Source organism: Sorghum bicolor, chromosome 1 (genome assembly GCF_000003195.3).
Source record: "Sorghum bicolor cultivar BTx623 chromosome 1, Sorghum_bicolor_NCBIv3, whole genome shotgun sequence".
NCBI classification, from domain to species: Eukaryota; Viridiplantae; Streptophyta; class Magnoliopsida; order Poales; family Poaceae; genus Sorghum; species Sorghum bicolor.
This window is the reverse complement of record NC_012870.2, coordinates 75,327,353-75,341,185: the sequence shown is the minus strand read 5'-3', so window position 1 is coordinate 75,341,185 and position 13,833 is coordinate 75,327,353. Positions and strand designations below refer to the sequence as shown.

General features: G+C 39.1%; 2 protein-coding genes across 2 annotated transcripts; one reads left to right on the top strand and one right to left on the bottom strand.

Moving 5' to 3' along the window:
* On the top strand, window positions 1,981-6,995 carry LOC8082011 (protein DETOXIFICATION 12). The gene is made up of 7 exons (XM_002468347.2): window positions 1,981-2,579; window positions 3,918-4,462; window positions 4,681-4,767; window positions 4,845-4,901; window positions 4,999-5,237; window positions 5,364-5,569; window positions 6,561-6,995. The coding sequence occupies exons 1-7, from the start codon at window positions 2,253-2,255 to the stop codon at window positions 6,615-6,617; spliced, it is 1,518 nt and encodes a 505-aa protein (XP_002468392.1). The 5' UTR covers window positions 1,981-2,252; the 3' UTR covers window positions 6,618-6,995.
* On the bottom strand, window positions 9,751-12,757 carry LOC8057669 (eukaryotic translation initiation factor 3 subunit K). The gene is made up of 8 exons (XM_002465705.2): window positions 12,466-12,757; window positions 11,778-11,834; window positions 11,638-11,688; window positions 11,476-11,538; window positions 11,098-11,148; window positions 10,952-11,018; window positions 10,393-10,475; window positions 9,751-10,165 (listed from the first exon to the last, which is right to left on the bottom strand). The coding sequence occupies exons 1-8, from the start codon at window positions 12,571-12,573 to the stop codon at window positions 9,965-9,967; spliced, it is 681 nt and encodes a 226-aa protein (XP_002465750.1). The 5' UTR covers window positions 12,574-12,757; the 3' UTR covers window positions 9,751-9,964.

Here is a 13,833-nt window from a genome sequence, read left to right as displayed (position 1 = left end):
GATGAAGCTCTAGAGCGGTCAGGCCAGCTAGAGCGCTGCACGTGTCTCTTCAGGCGTGTCGGGTTTTGGGTCTCAAGAGACATCGCCAGCGTGTCTTGCGTATTGTGCTTTCGACGAGTCTCCTCCGGCGATATATCTTGCATATCATGCTCACCGCTAGAGGCACAAGGTCTATGTGCGGATATCCTCTAGGCGCCGACCAACCTAAAAGTCAGCTAGGTCCTATATCGAGTGACCTACTTCTTATCGAGTGTGATGACTTAATTAAGCGTCAACAATATCTTAGAAGGAGCAAGCAATGAGGGGCATGCTCTCGATGCCCACATGGCGGAGTCTGTTACTTGCCTGAAAGCACAGGAGGTGGCTAGGCAGCACGGGATTTCGCATATCGTGCTACAAAGTGAATCAAGCTTGCTGACGAATGCGCTCAGGTCTACGTCGAGGGACCTCTGTCCAAGTGGGATGCATCTTCAAAGCGATTAGAGAGCTGTTGGATGAGCATTTTGTTGTTTCAAATATTGTCAATATACCTCGCCAATGTAATAAGGCTGCACATGAGTTAGCTCATTGTGCTATAAGTTGGAATGCCTGGGAGGAGGGAGTTTCCAAACTAATTTGAATGTTGCAGTAGCTCGCCATTCAGCTGAGCTAGCTGTTCTTAATATAATATGAGGCCATAGAGTCGTGTTTAAGTTCAAAAAAAAGCGAAGTAACAAGAACGTGCCTTCACCTTAACAATTTGGTGTCTCATATATTTGATGTGAATCTTTACTTGCAATATGAAAGTACTTCTCGTCCATTTTATAGGACGCGAACGCATATAAAAATTCAAACTTCATAGTATCTAAACAATGATGATTTTTAACTACTGTAATACAAATATGATATAATTACATTTATAATTAAAATATATTATCCAATGATTATAAATGTATATATATATATATATATATATATATATATATAATAAAGGAAAATTATTTCCTACTCCTAGGGAGTAGTTACTCCCATGTGTATATCTCAAGATTTAGGATGTATTTGCTCTGACGAAGTGTACGTAGATGCAATATATGATCATACTAAACTATCTTGGGTAGTATGTATGTTAAGTACGAAAATATATTAGTGTCCAGTCATGAACTAATTAAGCTTAAAAAATCTGTCTCGCAAATTAGTCTCTAGATGTGTTATTAGTTTTATAAATAGTATATATTTAGTATTCTGTACATGCATCAAACATTCGATGTGATAGGTGTAAAAAAAAAGTAGAAGGAACAAAACAAGACCTTAATGTTTCTCTCACACACACAAACACACACTCTACTACGTTCAAAATAAAATAAAAAAACATTTCTCATTTTCCATGAATCAAGTAATCCCAAAATTAATTAATTAAATATTATGTTATTTACTACATGCAATAATACAATTAGACTAATCATATAATATATTTTTATAATGAAATTATTTATAGATATATAAATATTGTTATGGTTTTTCTTTTACAAATTTGAACTTGAGAATTTTTTTTTTTGACTCGGTGTAAACTTAGAATAACATCGAGTCAATACTATTTCTTTCATCTAAAAAAATACAATTCTAGATTTTAGCTAAGTCGATCATTTTTAAAATTCCAGATTTAATCAAATATATTGAAAATAATATCACTGTTTATATTTTCAATTTGGTCTCGTATGCATATATATTTTATAGCTAACCTATGATACTTATTTGGTGTTATAAATATTATTAGTATTTTTTATATAAATTTGATCATATCTGAATGTGTTTGATTTTTCTGGAATTAAAAGTTATTTCCTTCTGTGATAGAGGGAGCACCAGTCAAACAGTCTCCACCTTCTGCACAGACAGATGGTCGCAGGGGTTTCGCATCAGGAGCAGTTCGAGAAGGCATACAGGGACAGAAGCAGTCGCACGGCCGGCGCCCGGCGGGAGGAAAAGTTTTTTTTTTTCTTTTCTTTTGACTCCTAATAAAAAAACAATGTAAAGTCTAAATCCGCACGGCGCTGGAGGCCGGAGCAGCCTCCCTTTGCAACGGAACGGGCCGGTCGTCGACTGTCTCGCGTTCCATTTTCCACGGCAAATCCATACATAAACCCTGCGGGTAGTCTCGTCGATTCCACCAAACATCCAGCCCTGCAAACTTGGTCGTGCCGGCGTGCGGCGTGCCCCCGAGGGCCGAGCTCCGACCTAGCTGCGGCGGCGCGAGGAAGAGGCAGGCTACAGCCGCCATGGGCTCTTCCGAGGCGCCGCTGCTGCTCGCGCACCCGGGTGAGGGGAAGGAGGACCCGGGGGCGGACGTTGGAGATCGGCGCCGCCTCCGCTGCTGCTGGTGGTGGCGGCGTTGCGGCGGCGCTTCGTCGGAAGGGTGGTGGGCGGAGGTGACGGCGGAGGCCGGGCGGCTGGCGGCGCTGGCGGCGCCCATGATCGCCGTGGCGCTGCTGCAGCTCATGATGCAGCTCATCTCCACCATCATGGTCGGCCACCTCGGCGAGGTGCCCCTCGCCGGCGCCGCCATCGCCAACTCGCTCACCAACGTCTCCGGATTCAGCGTCCTCGTAAGCGTCGATTCCCTCTCGGGCAGTTTGGGCTGTTCTTCGTTTCCCTTTTTTTTCCTTGTTAAAAAATTCAATTCAAAACTCTTCGCCGCAAGCTCGATCTAGTCTAGTCGGGGAGAAAACAAGGGGATTCAATTGGTGCGTGCTTCGCTCTCGATTCTCCTCATGTACCCTACCACCGAATACGGTAGCCGGTAGCCGCGTTCGTCATCGGTCCGTGAGTCGCCGATCGATGGATGCCGTTTGCTTTTGAGCGCGTCTTCCTCGGATTGGAACGTGTGGCTCACAGGGTGCACCAAGTCTAGCGGCTGTAGCCTGTAGCTGTAGGCCCCTGTGACTCGATCGCATTGGCAGAGTGCGGCCTGGGCGCCTGGCCCGCCTGGTACCACTAGATGCTTGTGGGAATGCGTGCGGTGTCCTGTTGCTGCTTCACATTTTACGAATGACGACGCACACTGATCGGACAAGATCATACTCATATTCGGTGACGTCTAATCCCATTTGCTCTGATAGCGTACTTGCAGCCGTTCGATTGAGCTTATCAGCCATCTAGCACTATTTTTCTTTGCATTTCAAAAGGCACGCAGAGCGGGATGGTAACCAAAGTTTGCCGATCCCGTTGCTCAGCTGCACTACGCGTAGCAAACCAACAATGTTTTTTTTTCTTTGCATCTCAGTATAAGGCCTTGTTTAGTTCCAAAAACTTTTTGGTTTTTTATACTGTAGTATTTTTGTTTTTATTTGACAATTATTGTCCAATTATGGACTAACTAGACTCAAAAGATTCATCTCGCGATTTACAGTGTGCAAATAGTTTTTATTTTGTCCATATTTAGTGCTTCATGCATGTGCCGCAAGATTCAATGTGACGTGAAATCTTGAAAAGTTTTTGGTTTTTTGGGGTGAACTAAATAAGGCTTAAGCCAAATTTTAGCTAAACGAACTTGGAACAAGGACCCTTGCCCCTCTTTGCAAACTGAGAATGCGAGAGTAAGCTTTGTACTGACTTCCAGAGTTGTATGTAGTCTTTTTTTTTTTACATTCAGTAATCCTAGTAGCCTAGCTTTTCACGGAATCTGAGTATTTGGAGTTTGATCAGACAGTAATTGTATCACAAATACTGACAATTGTGCTTCCCAGTCCCTTTTAGCCCTTAAACTGTTGCTAAACTCCGATTTTGAACTACAATACGATACCTGCGGATGGAATAACCAGTTTGAAGACATGCATGGCTGACAAAAGTTTAATCAAACAATCATTTGCCTCTTCACTTTATCCTGTGTAATATTTATATATATTTCCGTCGATTCATTCTGATACATTTGTGCTTTCAATCAGATGGGACTGGCATCCGGATTGGAAACTATCTGTGGGCAGGCCTTCGGGGCAGAACAGTATCATAAGGTAGCTTTATATACCTACAGGTCTATAATTGTACTCCTTATTGCGAGTGTGCCCATGGCCATTACATGGGTTTTCATCCCAGACGTACTTCCTCTCATAGGTCAAGATCCACAAATAGCGAGTGAGGCCGGGAGGTATGCCTTGTGGCTTATCCCTGGTTTATTCGCCTTCAGTGTGGCTCAATGCCTTTCAAAGTTCCTCCAATCTCAGAGCCTGATTTTTCCCATGGTTCTGAGCTCCTTCACTACACTTGCTGTCTTTATTCCTTTGTGCTGGTTCATGGTTTACAAAGTTGGGATGGGTAATGCTGGAGCTGCTTTTGCAGTCAGCATCTGTGACTGGGTTGAAGTCACGGTTCTTGGTCTTTACATTAAGTTCTCACCTTCTTGTGAGAAAACTCGTGCTCCATTCACGTGGGAAGCTTTTCGAGGGATTGGCAATTTCATGCGGTTGGCAGTACCTTCGGCTCTTATGATTTGGTAAGTAAATGTTCCTCTCATATTTCTATTTAGACTATGCCTTCATTTTGACAGTTTCTAAAGTTTAGACTGCATATGCTGTTCAATACTCTTCTTCATAAGCTTCGAGTGCTGTGCATGTACTTAGAGTAACCTAAAAATTAATTTTGATCTCGTAAGCTTCTAGTCTTGCACTTTCTTATTTTATTGGTGATATCAATCAATTTTTTTGATAACAGTCTTGAATGGTGGTCATATGAGCTGCTTGTTCTGCTTTGTGGGGTCTTACCAAATGCAGCACTTGAAACTTCCGTGCTCTCTATATGGTAAGCATAATCATAAATATCTGAAGCGTTTAATCATGTGCTGCAACATCTACAAAGTAAATGTCCTTTTTTAACAGTATCTCTACAGTAGTATTGGTGTACAATCTCCCATATGGCATTGGAACAGCTGCAAGGTAGGAGTAATCATATCTTGTTATCATCATTTATCAAATTAGTTATATCGCTCTATACTGCCTACTTAGCCTGATATCTGTTGTGTCCATGTTTCAGCGTGCGTGTGTCAAATGAACTAGGTGCGGGGAACCCGGACGGCGCCCGCTTAGTAGTAGTTGTTGCCTTATCCATTATAATTTGCACGGCAGTTCTGTTGAGCATAACTCTTCTATCGTTTCGCCATTTCGTCGGAATTGCTTTCAGCAATGAGGAGGAGGTTGTAAATCATGTCACCAGAATGGTACCGTTGCTTTCAATTTCAGTTCTTACTGACAACCTCCAAGGAGTCCTTTCAGGTACCTATCCCAACAACAATGTATTGTCAGTCACTCAGTTGCATCATATAAATAAGAGAACTACATAAAGGGCCTGGTTCATAATTTTTTTTTTTGACAAGCTTCATAATTTTTTTGTCCCATCAGGTATTTCTAGAGGCTGTGGTTGGCAGCATTTAGGCGCCTATGTTAACTTGGGCGCGTTCTATCTTATTGGCATTCCTGTGGGGCTTGTTGCCGGTTTTGCTTTGCATCTAGGAGGAGCCGGGTTCTGGATTGGCATGATAGCTGGTGGAGCCACACAGGTCACTCTCCTATCAGTCATCACTGCAATGACAAACTGGCAGAAGATGGTAGGCTCTTCTTTCCTTTTTCTTTTATTGTATGCTTCTTCTCCATATCATTTTACTTCTACAAATGAGCGACAATTGCTTTCTTTTCTCTGTTACATTTTTAAAAAAATGGTTCTCTCTAATCCCTTAACATGTTAGCATTGGGTGATGGAAAGAACTACGTATTTGGTATGTCAAAGAATATAGACACTGATTCTGAAAAGAATATTTGCTAGATATTTATTCATCCTCAACCTTATTGAAAATCAAGCAACAATATCTGAAACCTAGTTCTTTAATTTCTGAAAAGCTGGCAAGAAATTCTGAACCTAGCTCAACAAATTTTGGAGCTTGTGAGCAAATAGTGAAACCTATATTAGTAGTTTTGGTAATAATGTCAATGATATTTGAATCCTATTTTGATATTTTGAAAAGCATATATTTTTTTAGTGATGATCGCTAATATAAAGATTTAGTGAACGTTCACTAGTTACTAATCTCCAAGAAAAATAAAAGGCCCAATTCACTAATTTCGGTAAATAATGTCAGGAACATATAACCTGGTCCACTGTTTAATTTGCAATAATTTTTTGGTGGGTGGTCACTAATCTGAGCATTTAGTCAATGTTAACTAGTTGCTTATTGGCAAGAAAAAAAAGTGGCAGCAGGTTAAATGTTCACAAGAAAAAGGACTGGCATAAATGTTCATCCACTTTGATTTGTGTTATTAAAATGTTTCAAATAAAGTGTCGCTGGGGTCCTATTTGCATTTGAGGTAACGAATTCCATCAGCATGCTTATTTTCATGTATTTCATTGCATGTTTTTCGGAGGGCCACAGAAAAAAATCAGAACCTCTTGACAAGCAGTTTATTAGCGATTACTATATTTTTTTGAATATTTCACTTGGCAAAACCAAACTCTGATTGAAAGGGATCTTCTAACACATACATAGAATTATCGATATTTCCATCGCCTAAATATAATTCTTTATCTTGGTTCATTATTTGCAGGCTGACAAAGCTAGGGATAGAGTATATGAGGGAAGTCTTCCAACACAAGCAGATTGATTATTAGGAACTTGAAGTCATATCCGACTATATACAAATTTCGCTGCATCCTAGTTCTTTGTTGAAAGAGCTGTCCATACCACGGATCTGGACAAAAACGTTACAAAATCTCTCTCCCCAAAATCTTTGTCCAATGAAGGTCCTAAAAGACGTGCTTTTCTATACCTATACTCTAAACTAGTTAATTTCAATGACGAGAACCATCTTATATTAGGTCTTTCCCAATGCTCCGCATTAGCTTATGTCTTAGGGATTAAATGCACAAGTAGGATGAAGTTTGATTTGACAGTCAAGTTAATGAGAGAGAATGAGTATAATAACATATGCATTGGGGCAAAGGTATCCTTGATATATGTTATTATATTTTTTTTATTGGTCCGCACCTGAGTAAGCCTAGGTTTACTACAGTTTATTGTTATATGTTTTCTTAATAAAAAAACGAGCTTTTAAACGTTTGCAAAAAAAAATATTGGTCATGCAAAGCTCTTCACAAGCATTGGACACGCATTCAGAGGGTTGTTTTCTAAGGTCATCCTCAACGTGAGTTTTATGTCCCAGTTTCCAACACATATATATTTTGGAAACAGTACATAGGAGTTTCATGGGAATGGAACTCTCTCTGCTTCCATGAAACTCTTATCATTTCTCTCTTCATTACTACAACGCTACATCAGCATATTTAATGTGCATGAAACTCTCATGAAACTACATTGAGACTGGTCTAACAAAGGAATTCAAAACTACAGTTCCCCCGGTTCTAGACTCAATTAGGTAAAGGGCGATAGATGAATTAAAGAAAAAGGTAAAAGGAATCAGAAAATATAGAAGAAGATGCTAACCTTATCCTAACCCTCCTGGCTTAGCCAAATGGTTGATTAAGCATGTGTAACTTGTTAAACTATGCTTAGATTTGAAATATTTGCACAATTTGTTGTAAAGTATTTCAAAATTCTATACAAATATTTGATGCCAAAATTGAGGTTAAAATCACATAGTACTAAAAAAATCTTGGCGTATATTCACATGGGAATACTAGTATTTTTTTAGCTGAACTGACACTGTTAACTCCTAACCAGGATAGGGGTAAACTCTATCTTGGTTTTGAAAAACAGGAGCAAAATAAAAAAAAAACTTAAATATATGAGGGGGAAATCACAACTAGATTTCAAAACAGGGGTAAGAACACAAGAGGTGTGGCGTAATATTGGTCATGCAAAACTCTTCAGACAAACATTCATAGGGTTGTTTTTTTAATTCAAAGGCACCATTTGCCTCGTTCTAGACCCTGTTAGCTGATGTCGGACAAATAAATTAAAGACAGAAAAAAAAATTTAAAAATAAACGGTGATACTAACCCCTAATTTATCCTAACCCTCTGATCTGAACATGGTTTTTTATAAAAACAGGCCTCGCATTCTTTAGGATGCTACTGGGCACAATTTTTTGGCTTGAAATGAACCAGACAGTTTTTTGGCCCAACCCAGCCCATAGAATGCTTAAGCCTAGCTTTATAGCCTTCCTATTATTAGTGGTAGCAGCAGCTCAGAATGCATTTGGAGAAAGGCTTGAAACTTCCTCGGCTTCGTCACAAACCTCAAGCAATTCTACAATAATATGTAAAGGAACTGTTGGAGCACACTTATGATTCGGACCAAATTTCTCCATAGATTTGTAACAGAGCGCTTTGCCTTCAACATAGTTTGGAGACCGTGTATTTGCCCTCATACAGTTCTCAGGCTTGGTAGCCCCAGCTTGTGATCATATGGATTAGCTCCCAATAAACATTTAGTCCTTGTTTGGATGTCCGTGTATCACTCTCAATCCGTATGTATTGGAGTGGTTAGGTGGACTCCTTATATGACCTTATATTTTTTATTATAAAGTAAAATCCCACTATCTATTTCTAGCATACAAACTATCCAACTAGGCAATCCACTATCACACTCCACTACATATTTCTCTTAACATACAAGCTATCTAACTAGGCAATCCACTATCACAATCAAAATCCACTAGTTTTTGTAAGTGTAATGTTCACGTCAGCAAGTCATATATTTCTCTGAATAAGTTGTCCAACTAGATAACATACATTCTAACCTATTTATATTCATTCTTCATACCAGCAGCAACGCGCAGAGAATCTTCCTGGTTCCTTATATTCTTACGGCTTCATTTTTTTTAAGCGGGAGGGTTTAGGGTCAAGGTTTACCAAATCGGTCATGAGTCGCTCCCATCTAGCCTAAGTATCAGAAATGGTTACATGGGCAAAGGCCAAGGCTTGCATGCATCCTCTTTGGCAATGGCTCTATGCAAAGGGGAGAAACAAATTTTTATTCTATATACAAGAGTGAAGCCACCTAAACATATTGTCTCTGGAAGACTCAACTCATCGCTTTCGAATGAATCGAATTTGGAAAACCTCGTCGAACTTCAATACTGGACAGTTTGGGTGGGACCTGGAAATTTGATGAATCGAATTGTTCCCGCACTGTTCTAGCCTTCCAGGCAAGCCCTTAGCCATATGCTTTCGCTTGAATAAGTTTGTTTGAATAATCATGTATATAATTGAACGACCTCTCCTAAGGCTTACAGGTACTGTTTATAGTATGGACCTCTCTCTCCTATGCTTGCGATGAGACAACCGATCCAGATTATACTTAAGCCCTGCGAGCTAAAATTATTTTAGTTACTCTTAGGTGACTAATAAAACTAAACTATTTTAATTTCTTTTTAGTCAATGTGTTTGGAACTTTAGCTATTAAAGTGATTAAAGTTTAGTTAGCTAAAATTTAGCAAAGGAACCAAACAAACAGACCCTTAGTTACACCATAGAAACCGTAATTGATATTAAAGATTCTAAGAATATTGAGAATAACTTGTCCAAATTCATCTGCTAAACTTGAACTGTATTTCCGTTGCTATCAATGGAAATTTAGATCCCTCGTCTAAGGAAAAAAAATCATCTGCTAAACTAAATTTTGCCAATAATAAAGCACCGACGTAGAAAGGTTGCCCCACTGCTGTTATCTGTTATTATTCCCAGCACACAACACACAATCTCAAAACAATGGATCTACTGATTTAGCGGATCAGTCTTCTCAGAAATATCAGCAGTTCGGCAGCCTTGCAAGCATTAGGATTTAGGGCAGACCAATCTCATAACTGATCATTTCGTTAGAGTAGTAATAACCATAAGTTGCAGGGACCAATTCAGACAAAAAAAAAAACAGGTACACCGAGATATAATCTCAAAATCTCAAGATACAGCACACTACAAAACAGACGATACGATTGCTTAGAGAAGCTTCACTCGCTGAGTTTTATATAAATCTCTCAGCTCGCCTGAATCAGCTAAGGACAGGGAATATGCGTGTTACGTGCTCAAAGGGAACGATATCAGCTGTGTTCTTCTTGAGCTCTGGGTGATTGAACTCATTGCGTGGAAGAACAATCACTTGAGACTGCCCACCCTTCTCAATCACCCAACCTGAGTTTGCAGCATGATACTCAAGAAACTTGTCCAACGCAAGACCTTCAATGTTGATTGCCTGTAAAGAGAAGTGGTGTGTCAATATCAAGAAGAAACTATCCATGTAGCACACCCCATGGAAACCTAGCACAACCCTGGATGACCATGAATGTTGATTATGGTACAATTGACATAAAGCATACTCCCACCTACCGTCTAGTATGCTTCTAACATTACCAGTCATATGAATATAAAAAAACAAGCTCATGTAGCATCACCACTTACTGAAGAACTTGAACGTCTTACCTCTGCAAGAATAGGCCTTGGAACTTTCTGGTATGTCAAGGAAAGTACATGAATCGCATAGGATTGGATTGCCTGTTCAAAACCTGCACATTATGTAGAGTCAGGACAAATAAAGACATAGGTTAAAATGCATATCACCTGGTCTAAAATATCATCCAGCTGCTCATTATGTTTGAATAAATCCACAGAAAATTCTAGCCCTTAGGCATTCTCCCAATCCCATTGAAACAACCAAGGTAAAATGAGGTTAACATAAGAAAACTTAATGACTAAAAGATATATCAAACACTAAGTGACAGAACAGGGAAGGTACACAAAGTAATTTACTTGGACACGAATACATAATGTAACACTTCAGTCAACATCAAAGACAAAAGGCACTTGGACCAAACTGGAACATCCTTTCAAATTTCTACTAGGAATCCAGTATGAACATTAAAACTTATTCATAAGAATTAGTCTGGGCATTAAGAGTCAGATTGATGCGACAAGCTCACATTACAATATCTAACTGACTGCATATCTCAGACTTGATGGCTCAAGAAATATATATATTTACCTGGAACTGCTTCCAATATGTGGCGGTTCTTTGCTGCTTCATCCCAAAACTGACTGAACCTAGCAGTCTTTAAGCAAAATACTTATGTTAGCTATAGATTCCTCACTCGTTTTTACTTGTGTACATAAATTAGACCAAGTATGTACCTCTAGGTAGTGAGAAAGAACTATCAATGTCTTGAACTGCTCCTCCATTTGCTGAAACAAAGACACAGACAAGTTAACTCAACATACTAACAAAATAATGTAGTCAAAAAATGTAAAGGCGACAGGACAGCTGTTGTATGGAATCTCTGCAACTGTGCCATTTGCAAGACTAGTCTGTTTCATGCAAAATTTCAAACTCAAGAGCGCAATATATATTCAAACATGGGTGTGGGGGCTTCTTTACCAAATATCTATAAATATTGGATATTGTGCACATTCATCAAGCATGAGCCATAATTAAATAATGTGTATTCCAGGTCTACTACATAGCATCTCTGATACTACTCAACTAAAAGGGCGGGATGCAATTTTTCATACCACATGTTCAGGTATTAAGAATAAGCAAAGACTGAAGTCCGGGGCCGGCATTGCCATGAGAGCCTGTAAACAGAACATCATGAGCAAAGCCAAAAATAGTCAGAAGTGAACTCAGATATGCTACCAAGCAATGAAACCAATTTAGCCATTAAATGCTCCAACCTTAATCAGTATGTGGGCCACAATCTGTATACTCATCCTTTCTGGCTCGAACTGCAAATGGAAACCAGTAACTAAGAATACATATGAATGGAGCCACGATACTTCTAAAAATCATCATCTCCCTGGAGATTCATTGTTACCTGGTACAGGCGAAGAAGGCTGAGATTTGCATCCAGGTTATATGTTTGAGACGAGACCTAGACAGGACAAAAGAAGGATCAAAACATTAGGCAAAACTAATGTTGCAAAAAGTCCAAAATACAATGCATGTGTGTTCTTATAACCTAAAAGAAAATTGTCAGTCAATGAATTGATTAAAGAGGTTCACTTTATGGGTTACCATCCACCAAATATTTCGTTTGGCAACAGCAATACCATTTGCCTCATATCATAGAAAATGAAACATGTTATAACAGCAATGGCAAACCAAACCTGCCTATTATGACCATCAGAATAGTATTCCTTTTCACTCACCACAGAACCCCTAGATAGTACACTTACAAGGTTAATCTATTTTTCTAGGAATTTCTGCCGAACACTTGTCATAAACACACTCGAGCACCTTTCAGAATAGAATAATAGAGCCACTAATTTCAGCAGTCCCCAACAAACATATACACTTCAAGGATCCTGAAGAAGGTGTATAATATACATAATTTCCCAGTATCATCGAAATACAACGACTGGCACTAAAGCTGCAGTTAATCTAGCATCTGACTACCCCACGATTTCAGCACCGTCCAAACGCAAACATGAGAACGCGCTATTTGCAAGAACCGCTCACAAGCAAAGCCAGCAGAGAAGAGCATCCCAGTGGTTAGGGTTCACCTGCTCGTTGACGAACTTCTCGAGGTCGTTGAGGATGTCGGGGTTGTAGGGGTTCAGGGCCACGAGGTCCTCCACCGTGTAGTTCTCCGCCGCTTGCTCTGTCGCCATCGCAGCCGGTCTCGGGAACCCCCAACGCTAGCTCGATCTCGCGTCGACGGGAGAGGGGAAGTGGCGGCGCGGCGGCGGAGAGGCGATAGAAGGGTTTTCAGAGGAGAGGCGTATGCGACCGAAGCAAGAGCTGTTGCCAAAGGCCCGCCTGTGTTGATTCTTTTCCTTTCTCGGCTGGACGGCCCATCTCCACCCGCTCTGCTTCTCTGCGCTGCAAGATTAGAGTCTGCTGGCCCATGCAACAAATACACACACAATCCTTTTCTTTGTTCTATAAAAAAATCTATTTTATCACCATTAACTTTTGCATAAGTTCGATTTACCCTAATCTATATCTATACCTATCTATAAAGAGCGAAAATTTCAGTTTGCCAAATATTTTCTTCTGCTCCTAATCCTCTCCGTGTTCCTAATTCTGTCTGTGTTACCGTCTAACGTTTCTAGAAGGGCAAAAACAAAATAAAAAACATTCTAGGGTTCCTAATGCAAAATCTCATATTGCAGACTCAATCAACCCAGAATCGTTACGATGGAAGGGAGAAAAAAATAAAAAAAATTCTAGGGTTCCCAATATAAAATCTCCAATTTACTTTTCTTTTATTTTTTAAATCGGCTGAAAATTAAAAAATACATAGTAATTCATACAAAAATCTAAAAATTATAAAACAAATTTTTTTCATCTCTACATATGTAGATCCATGCAGTAAACAAAAAATATCACAAATTTTAGTACACTTTTTTTTGGAAATGCTTACCTATGCTTTTTACTCTAAAATTAAAATTGTAGTTATCTTGCTCCAATTATTATAAAAAATTTAATGGTAGCCTATTTAATGTGATGCTTGATTCATATTTCATAGCAATCCTAATCTAAATTAAAAAAAAATAATGCTAGCATCAAACTTCTCATGTTTTAATATAATACTGAGGCATATTAAGAGGTAATATTAGAGTGAGATAAGATTTAACTATTTTCTATTATTATTATTAAATAAATATGTCTTTAAGCTACATATTATTGTAAATATTAATTATCTAATACCATAGATGTTATGGTTATCAATAAAATAAATTATGGACTTTAAATTTTATAAAAAGAAAATAAATATAAATAGATATGTAACATTATGTCATCACTTTCTAGGGTTATTTGATGTTTTTCTTCCGTTGCAATATTACCAAATTGAGAAAAAGTAATTTTTTAAAAAAAATTTGTGGCCCCCGGCCCCCACTCCTCCCATGGCTCCGCTCCCCGTCCCC